Source organism: Brienomyrus brachyistius, chromosome 7, assembly GCF_023856365.1.
Source record: "Brienomyrus brachyistius isolate T26 chromosome 7, BBRACH_0.4, whole genome shotgun sequence".
NCBI classification, from domain to species: domain Eukaryota; kingdom Metazoa; phylum Chordata; class Actinopteri; order Osteoglossiformes; family Mormyridae; genus Brienomyrus; species Brienomyrus brachyistius.
Genome location: NC_064539.1, coordinates 10,841,878 through 10,858,578, shown reverse-complemented (window position 1 = coordinate 10,858,578; position 16,701 = coordinate 10,841,878). Strand labels below are relative to the sequence as shown.

The 16,701-nt window shown below is 36.6% G+C and overlaps 1 protein-coding gene across 1 annotated transcript; it reads right to left on the bottom strand.

Moving 5' to 3' along the window:
* Positions 1–10,037: 10,037 nt before the first annotated feature.
* tmem174 (transmembrane protein 174) lies at positions 10,038–12,414 on the bottom strand. The gene is made up of 2 exons (XM_049021488.1): positions 11,693–12,414; positions 10,038–11,285 (listed from the first exon to the last, which is right to left on the bottom strand). The coding sequence occupies exons 1-2, from the start codon at positions 12,340–12,342 to the stop codon at positions 11,141–11,143; spliced, it is 795 nt and encodes a 264-aa protein (XP_048877445.1). The 5' UTR covers positions 12,343–12,414; the 3' UTR covers positions 10,038–11,140.
* Between the last annotated feature and the right edge of the window lie 4,287 nt (positions 12,415–16,701).

Below are 16,701 nucleotides of genomic sequence, written 5' to 3'. Positions count from 1 at the left end.
GGTCCATAGTTTGCTAAATGTGTTGAAGAATAAATCTATATTTAATCAGTATTTCAATTTTACTTTGTGACAGTAATAATGCATCAGGCAGGGAAGTGGATGTAATGCATGTAGTATTTATAATGATGAATACATTATGCATCGGTTAGAATCAAAGATATATCTGTCTCAGTAATGCACCCTTTATGTAAGAGCTAAAACCTCAGTGCTGCTTCCACCCCATTGTCTCTGTGCTAAATGGTCCCTTTAGAAAAGCGTGTAGTGCTTAGGAAGGAACCTGAAGTAATTGGGTCTCTCTCCATTGACCATGGAGATCAGTCATTAATGAGGTACTCCCTGTATAACCCTTGTCTTTTCAAGTAATATACTCTACTTTTTTAAACAGAGATCCACAGCTGCAATGTTACTCTGAATAACAGGCATAGCATGTTTTTCTTTAACTATATATATATGTAGATAAACAGTGAACCACACCCTTACGACTATATAACTCAATAGGACGAATCGTCAGTTTTCCTGTCAAAGGCTTAAATTCTCTTACTGTACGATAAGTGATGTCCTCAGCTAACAGGTCAGCCATGAATGCCTTATTCCACTTACTAACATATATTTTATAAGGACAACTGATCTGTAATCACAACTAAGGCTCTTACATAATACTGCATAATACCTCCTTACCCATTGCCGGTTAAAGAAAGTATTGCCTTACATTACTGGAAAGCACACAGTGACAAACATGAATGGAAGAAAGGTAGTAAGTAGAAAGAAAGGTCTATTATTAAATTACATGTTTATTAAGAGTGTACTAAAGAACAATAGAATAAACCTGTTTTCCCTACACTGGGTTCAATGCAATCTTTTATTTCAGTGCAATCATTTTATTTCACTGCTCCTCTACACAGATCAAATCAGTGTTAGGCTTGTGAAACGTCTGATACTAGGTCATTTGTTCTGCCAAAATATCCCTCAGCTACACAACATCTTGAACTAGTCTGCACGAAAGGACTTTCTTCATGCTTTAGAAGCATGTTGCGTTGAGACCACCAAAGATGTGTATAAAAAGTTCTCAGATCAATAGTGTTCCACCGGTAAGGGTGGGGGGTGAAACACACCCTCGTTTGTAACATTTTCTTTGCTCTATGTTCCATGTTCTGTTAATATACAACAGTGACAATGGTAACATAATATAAAATACATACCACACTATTTTGGCAACGTGAAGAACACTCTGTCAGAGCTTTCATGAAGAAAAAACACTTATATTTTTGGGCAGTAGGACATTGAGGCACATCCAATAGTTGCAAAGGTGAATGACCTCTGGTTTGACTCTTCTTCTGTAATGAAATCCCAGAACTGTGTTCGGACCAGGGCTTGTTACTGTGACGCATTGCAGTACAACAACGAGATATCATCTGTATTGTTCTGTGCTGAGGAGATTGAAGGGGGTCATGGCTACAGTGCCTTGAATTACCAGCTGTAGTTTCTTTGAAAGTACTTTGCAAATAAAAGCCTGCCATCAACACGTATAATCTCTTGGCTGAGCCCATTGAAAGCTGGGTCTCAGGGGTTAATTCACCCATCGCTCTGAGTTTGAATCAAACCTAAACTCACATTGAGATGAAAGCCATGTAGGCTCTTGGTAGGTTACCCCAGCAAAACCTACTGAGATCAGCCGACTGGGCCGGATTATTGCATGTTGGTCTGTAGGACCTCCATCAGGACAGGGAAACTGAAAAGAAAAACAATAATTAGAGATAATTGCTTGTGTCCAAACATAAGCATTAAAGCCCCCATCCCTTTGGTAGCATGTGAGGTGGAATGAAAGAGACACCCCCTGTTTTGACAGCTGGGCAGGCAAACATAATTCGTGACAGCTGAACTGAAACGTCTTTAAACACAATACGAAGAGAGAGGGGGCTCTGCTGCAACATGGGAGTTAGGGGGACAGCAGTGTGCTGGTGGAGAACCTGGGGCTTCGGGAGGAAAGGGAAGGAAACGCAGCATTAATATGCTGACATGGGAAGACATGCAGACAGAAGTAGCATTCGTTGGACAGAGAACATTTCGTGAGAAAATGAGACTGGACATGCCAAATTTGACGCATTGGATTAATTTGCAGTGCTGTAGCAGTGACCTTTCACCTCAGGGTCTCGGGTTCAAAAGGAACCCAGAACATGGCTGAACTGAAATCATGTTAGGCCCAAAAGAGGGCAAAGGTTGTGCATAAGATTCAGAGTTCTAAGCCAAACTAGGACCACATGTCAGGGTTCGCAGTGAAAAACAACTTCTGTTTTTCTGCCTGCATTCAACTTATGCCAGCTTTCTAATTCAACCAGGCTACTGATGCTAATATAACAATAAATAACCACAATCCTAGAAAAACCTTGAGCTGGCAACACAGAAGTTTCCCTAACAAAAATGCCTAACATGAGATTTAGCTCCAAAATGGTGCCGTTCAACAAGACCCATTTAACTGTTCTCCTTGGATACAGTATTTACATAAAGATAATGTTGTGTTACTAATTAAAATATAATAATGAAATTACGATTCAAAACTTGTATTTTTTGAAGCTAAGAAATTTTCCGGCTGCGGATGTTTATATTAATTTTGAATGGTAATCTTTGGAAGTGCTACATATCATGTGATTTTGTTCCATTCCCCCTTCTTGAATCAACTGGCAGACTGACGAGTTTAAACGATTATTTTGGTTTATTTTACGTAATATTAGATTCAAATTCCACAGTAAAGGAGTCACAGCATGAGTAATGTCTAAATGTTTTCCACTGACGGTGACTAGAACATATGGGTTCTTTCCACACACACAATTACAGTATTTGTTAAGTTAGCCTACTTCACAAGTTTGTTAATTATGTGAGAAGATCGCTATCACGATGTCCATTACGACAAGAGGTGAACTGCAGAATTTTTTAAAACCATTATAGAGAATGAATGAAGGAACTATGATATGAAAATTTATCGGCAACCATATTCCCAAATTCATAATTAGTATCTGAATAAACCTGTTTACCTACACTTATAAGGTACTTCACCAAAAGAAGTCATTTGTGATTTATGAGAAGAGTACTGAGTTCATGAACACGTTTCCGTTCGTCTTTAACTGAACAAAAAAGTTTCATTTAATAAAATTGAATAACCGGACTACAAAAATCCCCTAAGAGACTTTCAATCAATCATACGTCTTAAAACACGTGCCATGTCGCCCCTAAACTCACTTCTACTGTATGTTTTCCAGTAATTCTTTTTCAAGACACGTAATTAATTCCTAAATGTCACTGATCTTCTCAAGTGACCACTAGGAAGTCGTTTGCTTACGTAAAAATAGATGTGAGTTTATAACTAAAACATTCGTTTTTTTTTGTCTTGAGAAGAATGGCAGAAACACCTGTTGTCCATTTCAACCAGAAAATAAAAATCCCCAAAATGAATCTTTTGAATATGTTTCATCAGCGAATGCACTAATGATTCCGACTGGGATAAGAACATGACACACAGTCCAAATGGATTTATCAGGCATTGCGTAACCCACGAACTTCTGATCAAGCGCTTAGCAAGAGCAAAATAATACTCAATGGGGTTTTCGTGGATATGAACTTAAATTAAAAAGAATGAGGAGGGCCATCATTTTTCTTATCCATTTGCGCTTTAAATCTACTTGTCGAGCTTAAGGGATGTAATTTCGTATGATGAAAATTAATATGCCTACGTTTCGAAAGTAAATTGTCATTTTTAAAGTAAGTAATAGGGTAGGTGATTGTTAGACTATATGAACAATATTTCGTAATGTATATGTAATTTCATACTGAAGGATCGCTTGAATACTTACTTAAAAAACTATCTGCCCCGGAAGAATGTTAAGAATTACTAATAGGCCCATATCATCAGTAATTAAACCACATATTGATGACTGATTAATCAGAAAATAGTCTTTAATTTAGGATAAATTGTTGATATATCCGTATAATTGTGGCTGTTTTAGAAATAATTCGAGAATTTTACGTTTTTTAATTTTGCACAACTGCACTTTTTCTTTTATTAAGATATCCATAAAATACAGCTATTTCTGTAATTCACACAAAGGGAATTACATCCAGGCACCACTTACAGAGCCTTTTTCTCGTTTTATGAGTAGTTTGTCGGACGTTAGCCCTATAGCGCTGATGCAACTGATCCTTAGGTGAGCCCATGATTTCCACATGACGAGACTGTCCGCCTGACTTACCCCATTTCGTCCGTTTTCTTCTTGCCTGTTTGTCACACCCTCGCATAATTAGGCCCTGCCCACTTACAAAGCCCCACCCTCTACCTCAGGATAACCTGTGTCTAGTCACCTGTTTGGATATTTAAAAACCTGTGCCTCTTTTTAGAATTTGGAAACGTAGTTCTTTTTCGAGTGTATTTGTTCCAGCTTACGATTGTCTTATGTATGGTTCGTTTATTTTCCATGCAAACTATACAACCTTAGATTCTGAATTTTCATTTATTAGGCCTACTTTATGCGTGACTAACGACTTAGTAAGTTAGATTTGTCTTTTGGAAATAAATTCCATGGATTATTACCATTTGGGGCCCTCTTGTGTTACAAGTTTAACGGATTAATTAAAAATATTATATAGTGTATGCTGTTAATTTAATTTATAGGTGTCATATGCTTGTTGAGCTCCTGGAGCTTAACAAGTACAGCATTTCGCTAACAGCGTGAAGGTTGTGGGTTCATATCCCAGGGAGTACACATAAATTGTAACTCTTTACTCTACTGCAAGTTGCTTTGGACAAAAGTGTCAGGTGAATGTAGTTATGATAATTAACCTGGAAAGGGATTTAGTTAACAATCAAGAACGGGAGTGTCTAAACTCTACTTCCATGATGCACAGCTTCTGTCCAGATGTAGTTACAAAGGTATTTAATGATTTATTCATCAAACTTGACTGTTGCTATAAGCCCATTTAACAATGTATGTTTATGGCAATTGTTAATATTCCTTTTAACAACTTTTATGTATTTAACATACTTGGCTTATGTCAATGCCTTCAATAAACACCACAGATAACACTTACAAAAAGCCAGCGTTGTTTGTGCTAATTCAGGTTGGTCTAAAATGAGAGGGTAATACTTTACTTGACAGGTCACAGATACTTAGTAATAACTCAGCTACTACTGAAGTACAAATAATGAACAAATCATGAACAAATATAGTCGCTACTTGATAAAAGATGTCACGATTCATTGACGGTGAACAAACATGAAATCAGTATTTCACTTGTGATATTCATTACTTATTCCTTCAGCAGTTCACAAAGGTTTACAGAATTAACAGATATAGTAACAAATATAGTAACTGCATTGGGATGGAAGATTCATCATGATTCATTTATGATGCACAAACGTGAGATCAGTATGTAACTTGTGTCATTCGTGAAGGAACTTCATGAACTTGTGTTCCTTCAGTAGTTCCTTCAATAGTTCACAAAGGCTTACAGAATCAACAGGTATGGTAACTGCTTAAGATAAAACATGCATCACAATTCATTACTGATAAGTTAACGTGAGATCAATGTCTAACAAAGACTTAGTTTGTGGTTAATTAATACATAAGTAATAGCATAATACTATATTTTTTGTGCCTCGTCAAATAAAGTGTTACCAATGGGAACGATAACTGCTTCATTTTTAGGTGGGATACTTTTTAAAAGACAAATTAACATTGAATAAACATTTGGTATTTTAATGGATTTTAATGAAAGTTTGACCTAAATAATTATTCACCCTATACCTCAGCATGTGTTATTGACAAAATCTCCATGCCCTGTAGCTCTGCAGTTGTTTTGAGGTTCTATTTCAAACAAAGGAACTGCATCAACAGGAACTCCTTCCTCCCTTCTACTCGTTTAATGCTATGATAGATAAATCCACTGTGCAGAGCAAACATACGTAAATTGTTTGACATCATTTTATTTATTCCTCTAAAGAGAACCAGCCTGGCACATAAACATCGAGCAAGTTCACAGTTTGGAATATGGCCGTTGTGCAAAGCAGGGCTATATCTAAAGAAAACAGTAAGCGTGCCCCCATCATCCGCTTCCCAGCTCTGTGTATAAATCCTTTTGTGGTTCTGTTCCAACTGAAAGGCAGCATGCAAATGAGGGCTAATGCTAAGCAGATCTGTGAATCATTTCCTGCCCAAGGGTCCGGGGAACCAAGGCCATATTGATCTGATCGTCTGGGAGTTTATGATGAAGCCCTTTCCAATACTGGTACCACCAGCCCATCTCTCATTGGGCGGCGATATTCTTGGCAAAAGCCTTAGTCGCAGACAACAGAGCTGGAACAAGCGAAAGATAATTTAGGTTTGACGGTTTTCACATGTTATTCATAAACAACAAAGTTTGCATGTGCCTCCGGTGTGTTTTCCTCCAAATATGGGATCCATTTTGACCCCCCTCTTGCCCTCCCCTTACACTTTTTTCCTATACAGTTTGGGGGGGGGGGGGGGGGCTTTGGCACGGATCTCACCCTCTGCGGGAGTGATCTTTGATATTGTGTCAGGAACTTATCTGAAAACACCAACTTTCAGCAGATGCTCTAAAAATAGACGTGTCTGACTCATGGACAAAAATATAAAAGTCAGCTGCCAAAACCACTTTCCATTTTGATAAATCAAGGAAAGATAATTACAGAAAATAGTAGGATGGCTAGTTTGTGCCTCATGTAATATGTGTTTGTGTGTATGTGTAAGTGTGTATGTGTAAGTGTGTATGTATATATATATATATAGACACACATGCTGTTTCATTAATCTCAAATATATGCACAATATGTAATTCTCTTTTATATGAATAGAGTTTTCCATTTGAAATAAGTGCATCTACCACTCTGTAGATCACAATCTACCAGTGTGCTTTTATTATACTATACAAGACAGGAATTTCGAGGTACAGCATAATGAAATACATAACACCAGTTGCTTTTTTATTAACCTAGAAATAATTTTGCAAGAAAAAGATAAGGAACCATATTTGTTTAAGAATACTGTAATTTATATGCCAGTTCCAAAGACCATTTTAAAAAATCTTACTATCGATCTTTGATTTGAACTGATGTTGAATGTTCTTTAGTTTGTGGGTTTCTGGAAAGTATTTAATCGATAGTTCACATACGCTGCTGAGTGTTCTTTTGATTACTGTGTCGTACACGTTAGGAATATATCTGCAGCAACGAAAAATTTAAAGGTTATTTAAATGTTTCACGTATTCCGTAATGCTTTCGAAAAGGGACGCAAGCACTACAAATGTTACAATAATGAGCTTTGTCGGCCACCCGCATTTTATTGTGTAATAAAAATAATGAATATCACATTGTGCTGTGGTTTAAATATAAAGGCAAAGACCAAGGTTATAGAACAGTGTTAAAATTGTTTTCTAAAAAGGATTTTACACTTATCAATTCAGCTTCTTAATAACTGCATACGTTAAAAAAAACGACCTTTTTTAATTGCAGTAGGCCTATTTTTCCTAAATAAATGCAGTTAACTAATCATAAATTAATAATAATAACAATAACAATAATAATAATAATAATAATGTTTACTTTTTTCGTTTTTACTCATTGAGGAGTAGGCATATTAATATTTTGCTCTTTGTGCTACAGGTGACAGGAGAATGTTGGCGTCGATTTTCCGTGTATTTACCGTGAGTTAAACCGGAGCCTTATTTAGTCCACTGCCACCGGATTCATTATTTATCAAAATATGTATTAATTTGTCAAAATATCACAAATGTCTCTTATAGCACAGTTTTTTATTTAAACATACGTTAATTACATATTCTTATATCATATAATGAAATTAAATTACGATGTAAAGATTGTATCAACTATTTTAGATAGTTAAGAAGTATTTTACCCGAAATGTGGGTCTATTTTATTTTATTTTATTTTATTTTATTTTCTGCAGAGGTACCAGGCTGTTGCTCTCCCGGATTCTGTTCCGGATCATTCGAACTAACAAGTGTATTCTTAGCTTTGACTAACACCCTAACAAAATTAACATTAAGTCTTCTTTGGCCAAATTCTAAATTCGTAATTCTTCACGTTCACTTGTTAATAATTGAAAACGCCTTTAATATGAGCCTATATCGGCCTATAGGCCTATATATCTGTTCAAAATGTATTTCCAGGAAATTATTTGTTACTTTTAATATTTTACACAAAATGCATTTTTTTTGGAATGTAAGAGAATGCATTTACGTATATTTAGTCACACGTTTGTTTGTGGGCTACATCAAGTAACTTCTCTGTGTTGGTTTAAAAATGCATTCATTTCAATCCACGAACACTACTCATGCGTTAGAATTTATTTACATCTTTTAAATTGATAAAAAGAGATATGGAAAGTGATATTTCACTAAATATATGTTAAATCCAACAAATATTTAATTGTACTCTGCCTTCGTATTGAGTAGTTACTCAGCTAAAGCTGCTCCCGTTCCTGATTCCTACACACGCTTTCTGCCCCCATGTGGTCGGCTCTAGATCGCCGTCGAGTCCTTTCAACTTCGTATGGGGAAAATAAGAAGACACTTTATAAAGTGTGATTTTGTAACATATTTAAATGAATTAATTCTGATTTTAGATTCATTTCATTAGTTTAAATAAATCCTTAACGGAAAGGTTTGGCGCTTTTATCAGTTGTGTTTAATGGTTGGAATGTTTCTGTAAAACTATAGGCGTCATTACTATACGATATGTGCGTTCTCATCGTAACGACTTGGTTAAAGACGCACACTTTTCAGTTCTAGAATTTAGTTCTTAACGATATATACCGAGGAATTAACGTGTAAGATTGCTTGAAAAATAGTGAAAGAGACTTATAGTGTGTAACCGGAATTTAATAGTTACCTATGCCATAAGTACATTAATTGCCATGATTATTGCGTTGCCTTCTGAAATTCTGAAAAGTGGACCGTCTCTATAGTGAAGTAGGCCAATTCAGCATCGTCAGTTGCTAACTGAATTGTTTTCGTAATGTATACAGCTATGCATAATTATTTTCTGCTGATTTTAACATATATACAAAGCTGGATATTTTATAATACAGGTTGAATACCGTCCTCAAGGGTACTACATCCGTTGTATTGATGGAACACTGAGGTTGCAAGTTAACCTTCTATGCAGTGTAAGGTAATAAACTGACTTTTACACACCCATAGTACTAATGCAATCTATTTTTTTTTCCAAGAATGGCTTTGAAAAGTATCCATGTAACTTTGAATCACTTTTGTCATGTCACTGTGTGATCATTTGTTTTCTCCTTTACACACAGACAGCTGAGTTTAAAGTAAAATAAATAAATAAATAAATAAATAAATAAAATAAAAAATCTCTTCGGATTTTAAAACTTTAAATGTGATGGCATCTTTTAGACCCGGCTCTACATCAGCGTATGTAGGAGTGAACCTTAATCTGCTTTCTGTCTCTGATACTGCACTTGCATTTTTACTAATGCAGTTAAGCTACTGGGAACTAATGGGTTGTGTTATTGGTACACAATGCAGGAATTAGAGGACAGGCCGAGCATTTTTCCAGCATCCTATAAATGCCGTGATATTTCACAAATATGTTCAACAGGTGAAACACAAATATTTTACCTGCCAGATATATCCCTTTACCCTTATGTAATGTCCAGTTTGGTACTTATTCCAATTGCATACAATGATGTTGGGATTTCCATCTAAATAAAATGGTTGCCAATCTTGGTAGGCAATAAACGTGAAGACCGTGTAACACAGGAATGAGGGTATTAAGAAAAAAAGGTTTATCAATCAAGAAAAACTAAACAGAAAGTTCAAGAAAACAGATGCAGCCAGCAGTGTCAGAGCTTTGGCTTGGCCTGCAACATGTTAATTTACAGAATGGGGTCTGTAGTCGGGCGGTTATGAACGATACGTTGCCTAAAAGGGAAAGGAGAAGAAGACCGTAGGAGCTGAAGAATCTCAGGAGCATGGAGCAGAAACAGTCCGAATGAGTTATTCATCTTTTATTTAAAACAATCACATTAGGACCCATAAGTTACAGATATCTGTACTTTAAAATGTGTGACACATTTTTCTCAGAAATTGCATTCTCCTGAGATCCATGGATGCTACAACGACCTGTAACTTTCCTTGGTTTGGTTACATGGACAAGTTCATGAAGTTGCTTTGGTAGCCAGACGTGACGTGCAATACTCCCTGTGTTGTGTTGTACCTCCCTTTTCGTGGCTTTCAGCACAAAAGCAGACACATAAGTCTACGTTCGAACAATGTATTAAATGCAGAAAGAGTGCTTAAGTCACACTTTGAGAAATTTCAAATCAGCTAAACAATTAGGTAGAGAAATAAATGAATATACAGTGTATACAGAACATCTAAAAATGTAAAGATTTTCATTTTGCACATTTTATTTATCCTACTGAAACTCGTAGCCTACTGGTGAGGCTGTATGTTATGAAAATGCAATATTTGTCAAGTCAATAAAATGCTCAAATTCTTTTTTTCACTTGGCTACTGTACTGTAAATCAAGTTTACATATCTATGAACATATTAGACATTATGTCTGTATATTAAGACCATAGTAGACATTTTTGTTCTCCATCCTTTTATAATGCATTTGGTCAGTATTATATGACTTTATAATTCAGTCCTCCTTAACAATACATTCACAGTGAACATTGTCAGCCTGGGTCATACAAAGGAGGCATCCCATTCTACACTAACAGAGGTAGTTGAAGAAGTCAACTCTATCATTTCTCTAAATCAAATCACTCTTTTTATAAATGAATCAGGAATCACTGTCATGAAGGACGTTGGTGTTTAGTGGTATATGAGGAGGCCAACACCTCTCCAGCACCCTGGACAGCGTTATATCGTCCCCTCAGGTTATTACAAAAAAATTATATACATATTGATTTGATGTATATATAACATCTTAACAAGGTTATTTAAATTTTGTCTCTTCTGCACCTGTTAAATGTACACAAAGCTCTCCTCTATATTATTACCAATCTAAATATTTTACTTCTCTATTATAGTAATTAAACTTGATAGTGGCCTTGCATATAATTCTGTGGTAGAACATTTCCAAATTTAAGAACGTCTACAACTGTGTCTTCCGGTAATACTGTCCAATGGGCTGTTGTGAAAGATGTCTTCGTATGCCGGTGGTGCAGAACAGTTTGGCATCTCATCAGCAGTCATCTTCCAGTCTGGCCGTTCATCAGAGCCGTAGTCCCTGTTGTGGATTCAGTTTAGCATTATCAGGTAGCTGGTTGCTGCTTTTCCAGTGAAAATGGGTACCAAGCCCGGTTACTGATAGCACTAATGACCAAATGCAGGCCAAAATCCCTTCTTCGAACTTCTTTAAATTAGTCGGCATAAACTGCAATCTCAACAAGCAAATCAACTAATAAACATAATAACTCATATATTTTAATTTCCAATTGAAATGATCGATAGGCTAGGCAATCAAATTAGCAGTAGGCGTATTGCTTTACTGAAGCTTTACTTGTTTCTGAAAACGATAATTATTACAGAAACACAAATCTCAACCCTTCATTTCAGCTAGGTTTTTGTACAGGGTTACTATGAATGCAGAACGCAAGTATATTCCAGTTCTGGTCACTGTAATGTTCCATGTACCTGATATCACTGTCGTCCGCACCAAGACTTTGTGTGCAGTGATCATCTTCAGAAAACATAGGATTATCCAGAGGGTATATTGTGTAGTATTGTGGTGGCTGTGACGTTGTTGGGACTCTGTGTAACTCGAACCCACTGGACTGATTATTATTCGCCGTGATACGGTCATTGGTCACAATTCCGCACGGTGGTGGAATATATTGGACCACTGTTGCGCCATGAAACATAATGGGTTGGTTGATTCCGGTAAAAACAAAAGACTGCCTGGGGGGTATTTGATCAGCTACTGCTTGTTCTTCATTAACTTTCCAAAACTTGCAATGGAAATTCTTAATTTTGCAGAGACCGATTAATATAAAGGTTAGCCCGATACACAGAAGAGCGGGGCCGAGCAGCTGTGTCCATTCGAAAATCTTACTTCCGTCGTAATTTATCCATCCCATTATTGTAAACGTTGTTCCAACCAATACCAAGAAAACTCCAGAACAGAGCAGCGTCGCTCTGGCTTTGTCTGCATCACAGCCTTCGAAGTCGGCTCTGCTTGGCGGATAGGAGTTCACGGAAAAAACGTTCACCGAAAAATCCTCATTGATATTGTTCCTGCTAGAGCTGTTGGCAGTGCTGAAGGTACACTGGGAAGCCTCACCCATAAGGTTCTTTTGAATGCCTGTCTAGTGTATCTTAAGGTTTAGCTGCACACTCTGAAGCACAGATATGGCCATCACAGGAATTAGTAAAAGAAGATAGCTTATGATTAAGCACTTTACAGTTGAACAGTATTGATTAACCATGACCATGGCTTTGTGAATATTCATTTTTCTTCTTCGAGGTACACAGAAACTACGTAACCAGCCAACCAACATTCACGTCTATAGTATAACCTCAATGTAATGAAATGCACAGCACATATTCAAAATGCAGTTACTTTTAGTTTTACAACATAATACCTACTGCTATGGAAATGTTATTTGCATTGTGAGTAATAGCAGTGGATGTGCTGAAATTTATTGTGCATGGAAATTCATCTTAAATTCAGTAATTATACTAAAATTAAAAGTTTACTTGTTAATGTTAAAAATTTTGTTAAACTGCTATAGCATATTTAGCCTGTGTGTCGGGGCATATGATATTTTGTGTAATTTGTCATAACAATCTCGTAACATCATATTGTAAGATTTAATAATTGGACATATTTCCTCAAAATTCTAATTCAAAATGCAAAAATGCAAACTATTAACATTTACATTTATTAGTAATATTGGTTTAAAACTTACAGTCAACAGTGTGTTGTAACAAATTATCAATAAAAAAAAAGATATTTAATATCGAACACTTGCGAAAACATCATGAATGTTGTAGAGTACATGATCTTTTCATTAAAAAGTTACTTTCGGTAGTGAGAACATCTCGCTCTTTTGAGTCACTGATGCTCTGCTGTTTACCTTATTTTAAAAGATGGGGGAGAATGTGAAGCTGTTGAGGGGAGGACCCCCCTAGAAATAATTGTCAGATTAACTGGGTTGAGGGAAAATCTCCAGCAGAAGGCTTCTAACTGAGTAACCCCTTTGGAGGACAGTGCACAGGGGGAGATTCAGCACAGTACCCTTCACAGCACAACAGAGTGGCTGGCATTTAGGCTGTTAATAATACATCGAGTCATGTTTTTCGCAGAAGTAACTCATTATAAAATTATATAAGTAGTGGATTTGCTGGAATGGGTACAAAATACCATGGTTCTGTCAATAATTTATGACCTGTTAATTTTCACTTTTAATAATCTTTTGAATTACGTAAATGAACAATTATATTGCTGTACATTTGCCACACATAAGAAATAAAGTAAGAAATAAAAAAGTACATTTGGCACAATTTGGCTTGATATATTTGGGACTGTCTTCAAAATATAGACTTATAAAATAAATTTATCTTCAAAATATAGATCATTTCAGTATGTAAATGTATCACAATAAATACAACTGGAGTTCATTTGAGAACCTTTGTACATGAACTGAAGTACAATACCAGTGCAAGTCTCTGCTAAAGCAGGTGCAATAGACATTAAATGACTTGTGAGCAAATGATGGCAGTTTTTAACAGTATAACATTAACAATTAGTTTTCAGGAATTTTAACTGCCCTAAGTCCCTGCTGCCCGCCATGTTTCCAGTGCATCTGCTGTCATTTGCATTGACAATCTGCTAAATGATCACTGCGATAATGGCCCATATCAGAGAGGTCGCTGTCCTCTATCTGGTCCCTTGAATGGACGGGGCTTTTGAAGAATGTTCTGGCTTAAGTCATCCTCAGCAGGAGAGCAGGCCTTCGGCTTTCCAATCCAAACACACCCAAGACAGCAGCCCAACACATTTCAGAAAGTGTTGCAGTGATATAAAAAGGCAATATAAGAGTGAGGAAAGGAAAAATGAGGGTTGAAAAAACAGCATCAGCGCAAAAAGAGGTGTTTTTCCAGCCCCATGCTCCACTTCCATAAATCCTGTAATAATTGGCATCATGCAGCTACAGCAGTTCATTCCCTGTGCAAAAGTATACAGGAGATCAAGACAGATTTCCTCTTACAGAGGACTATTCCAGCCCTGATATTTTCCCTTTCCTTTAAAACGTCAAGTGATATTAAAATTACTTGCGAGTGCAGCATGTGTTTTTTATTGGCTCTTCTCTTGTGTTGTCACCAGCCTCTAAGATGAAAGGAGAAGCCGGGGGCATTTTTTATTGATTTAAATGGGATCCTTCTCATTAGAATAACAATTCCAGCATCGGTGTGTAGTGCAGGAGAGAGAGAAGCATTACCTCGTCATTTTTGTTGTGGCCCTGAGTGTAAATGATAACACGCCGAAAGAGCATTGGATGCTGATAGAATGTTCTGGGGGCTCCCAGTACATGTATTTCACTTGGAGCACTGAGAACAAAGGCCAGAGTCTATTAGGTATTGCTGTCTGGGGGAAATGTGAGTATGATTCAGGGACACGGCTGCTTTCAGCCTCTTTAATGACAAACAGAACGTCGCGTGGCATCACTAGTTAACGCAAGAAAGTATTTATGTATTCATTTGCTGATCTGGTGTGGTTCTTCTTCGTAAGATGTCCAAAAGCAGTCCTGTACATTTATTAACCAGAAAAACTGTCTGAAAGCACTTTATTGTACAACATCCCATTCCCCAGCACAAAGACTGAAAAATAAAACAAATCTTTTAGACACTAGAATATGACTTTTACTGATAGTTAGTATTAAGATATTTACTACATATCCAAGATGTTTGGTGTAATATAAAATAAATATAACTTTATTGTCAATTTCCATTTGCTATAAAGCAGAATTGTCAGTACTTCTCAGTTCACCAACTGTTCCAAGACTATTAACAACAATAACCATACCACAGGGAAGTCTGTAGAACCACACAGAACATTCTGGAGAAATGTCAATTACAATACAAAAAATTTTTTATGTAGTCAACGAAAATGTTTAAATGATATTTCTGTGGAAGTAAAACTATGATATTTTGGCTGTTAAAGTGTTTTAGGCTATCCATTTTTAAAAGAGGAGGATGAAGGTGAAGTAGGAAGAAGGAGGAGGAAGAGGGAGGAGAAGGAGGAAGAGGGAAAAGGAGGAGGAAGAAGAAGGAGGAGGAAGGAGAAGGAGGAAGAAGGTGGAGTAGGCTGAAGAAGGAAGAAGAAGCAGGAAGGAGGAGGAGGAAGGAAGGAGGAATAAGAAGAAGCAGGAAGACGGAAGAGGAGGAAGATGAGTTTATTTCTCCTCCTTCTTCGATGTAATGAATACATTTTATTTTGATGTTCAAGGAGCAGACTTGACCTCGAAATTCCCAGATCACAATCCGATCTGTGGGTATGTGCTGGACAAGCAGGTGAAAACCATGGAGGCTCCACCATACAACTGAAACGACTTAAAGGATCTGCTGCTAGCATCTTGGTGCTACTGTAGATACCACCAGACACCTTCAGAGGTCTTGTGGAGTCCATGTCTCGATGGGTCAGACCTGTTTTGGTAGCACAAGCGGGACCTGCACAATATTAAGCAGGTGATTTTAATGTTCTGGCCGATCGTTGTATTCATTTAATTTAAAAAATGTGTGTCGGAAGTTAATACTTCCAAAACATTACTGCAGAGCAAGAACATATTAGGAAAATATATGTTTGTGTAAAGGAAGAGAAACTTATAAAAGGTTGCTTCATTTATTGCATTTATTCTCATATACTGTATGTATGGGGCTTTTGTGGTCTTGTTTAAATTACATGTTTTGTATCATCAAATCTAATTTGTTCCCTAACAATAAGGACTTCCAGCAAAAGCATAATGTTATTTTACAATTATTAAATTTTTAAATGATCTTCTCTTGTGACAACTAGTGACATGTAAAAAATAAGTTCAGTATTGTTCTTCCATACCATATTAACATATTCCATGTCTATATCATTCCATTCCCACCTCGCTCCCTCACTGACAAGTACTGGCACAATACTTCACACACAGCTCAATTTATTGGTTTGCTGTTATAGTAAATTGATAGATGCTAGAGGTTCATAATCCTGTACATCTGTGTTCAGAAGACGAAATTACTGAGTAACATTTTTCCATTGTTCTGTTTCTTTTATGTTGAAATGGAGGGGAAATCATCACAATTGCAATTCCAGTGTGATATACAGAGATGGTCCATAGTATATACCACTGGTCTTCCTGTAGCAATGTCCTTTTTTGTGAATAATACATTTATAATACATTTATCTATAGTTATACTTCACCTCTGAATATTCTTTCTAGCACAAATCTGCAATCAAAGTGAACTTTTGCAGTTCAACCATACTGTAAGTGTATTATGAGCACAAAAAAACGTGCTAATATTCTCAATGAAATAGATGCCAACTGTTCACCATTTTCAAATTTCAGTCATGCATTTATGCTTCCTTTTCAGTGGACGGTGTGTGACATGAGGTCAGACATCTACTCAGCTTCATTAGTATTACAGATCTGAAATCT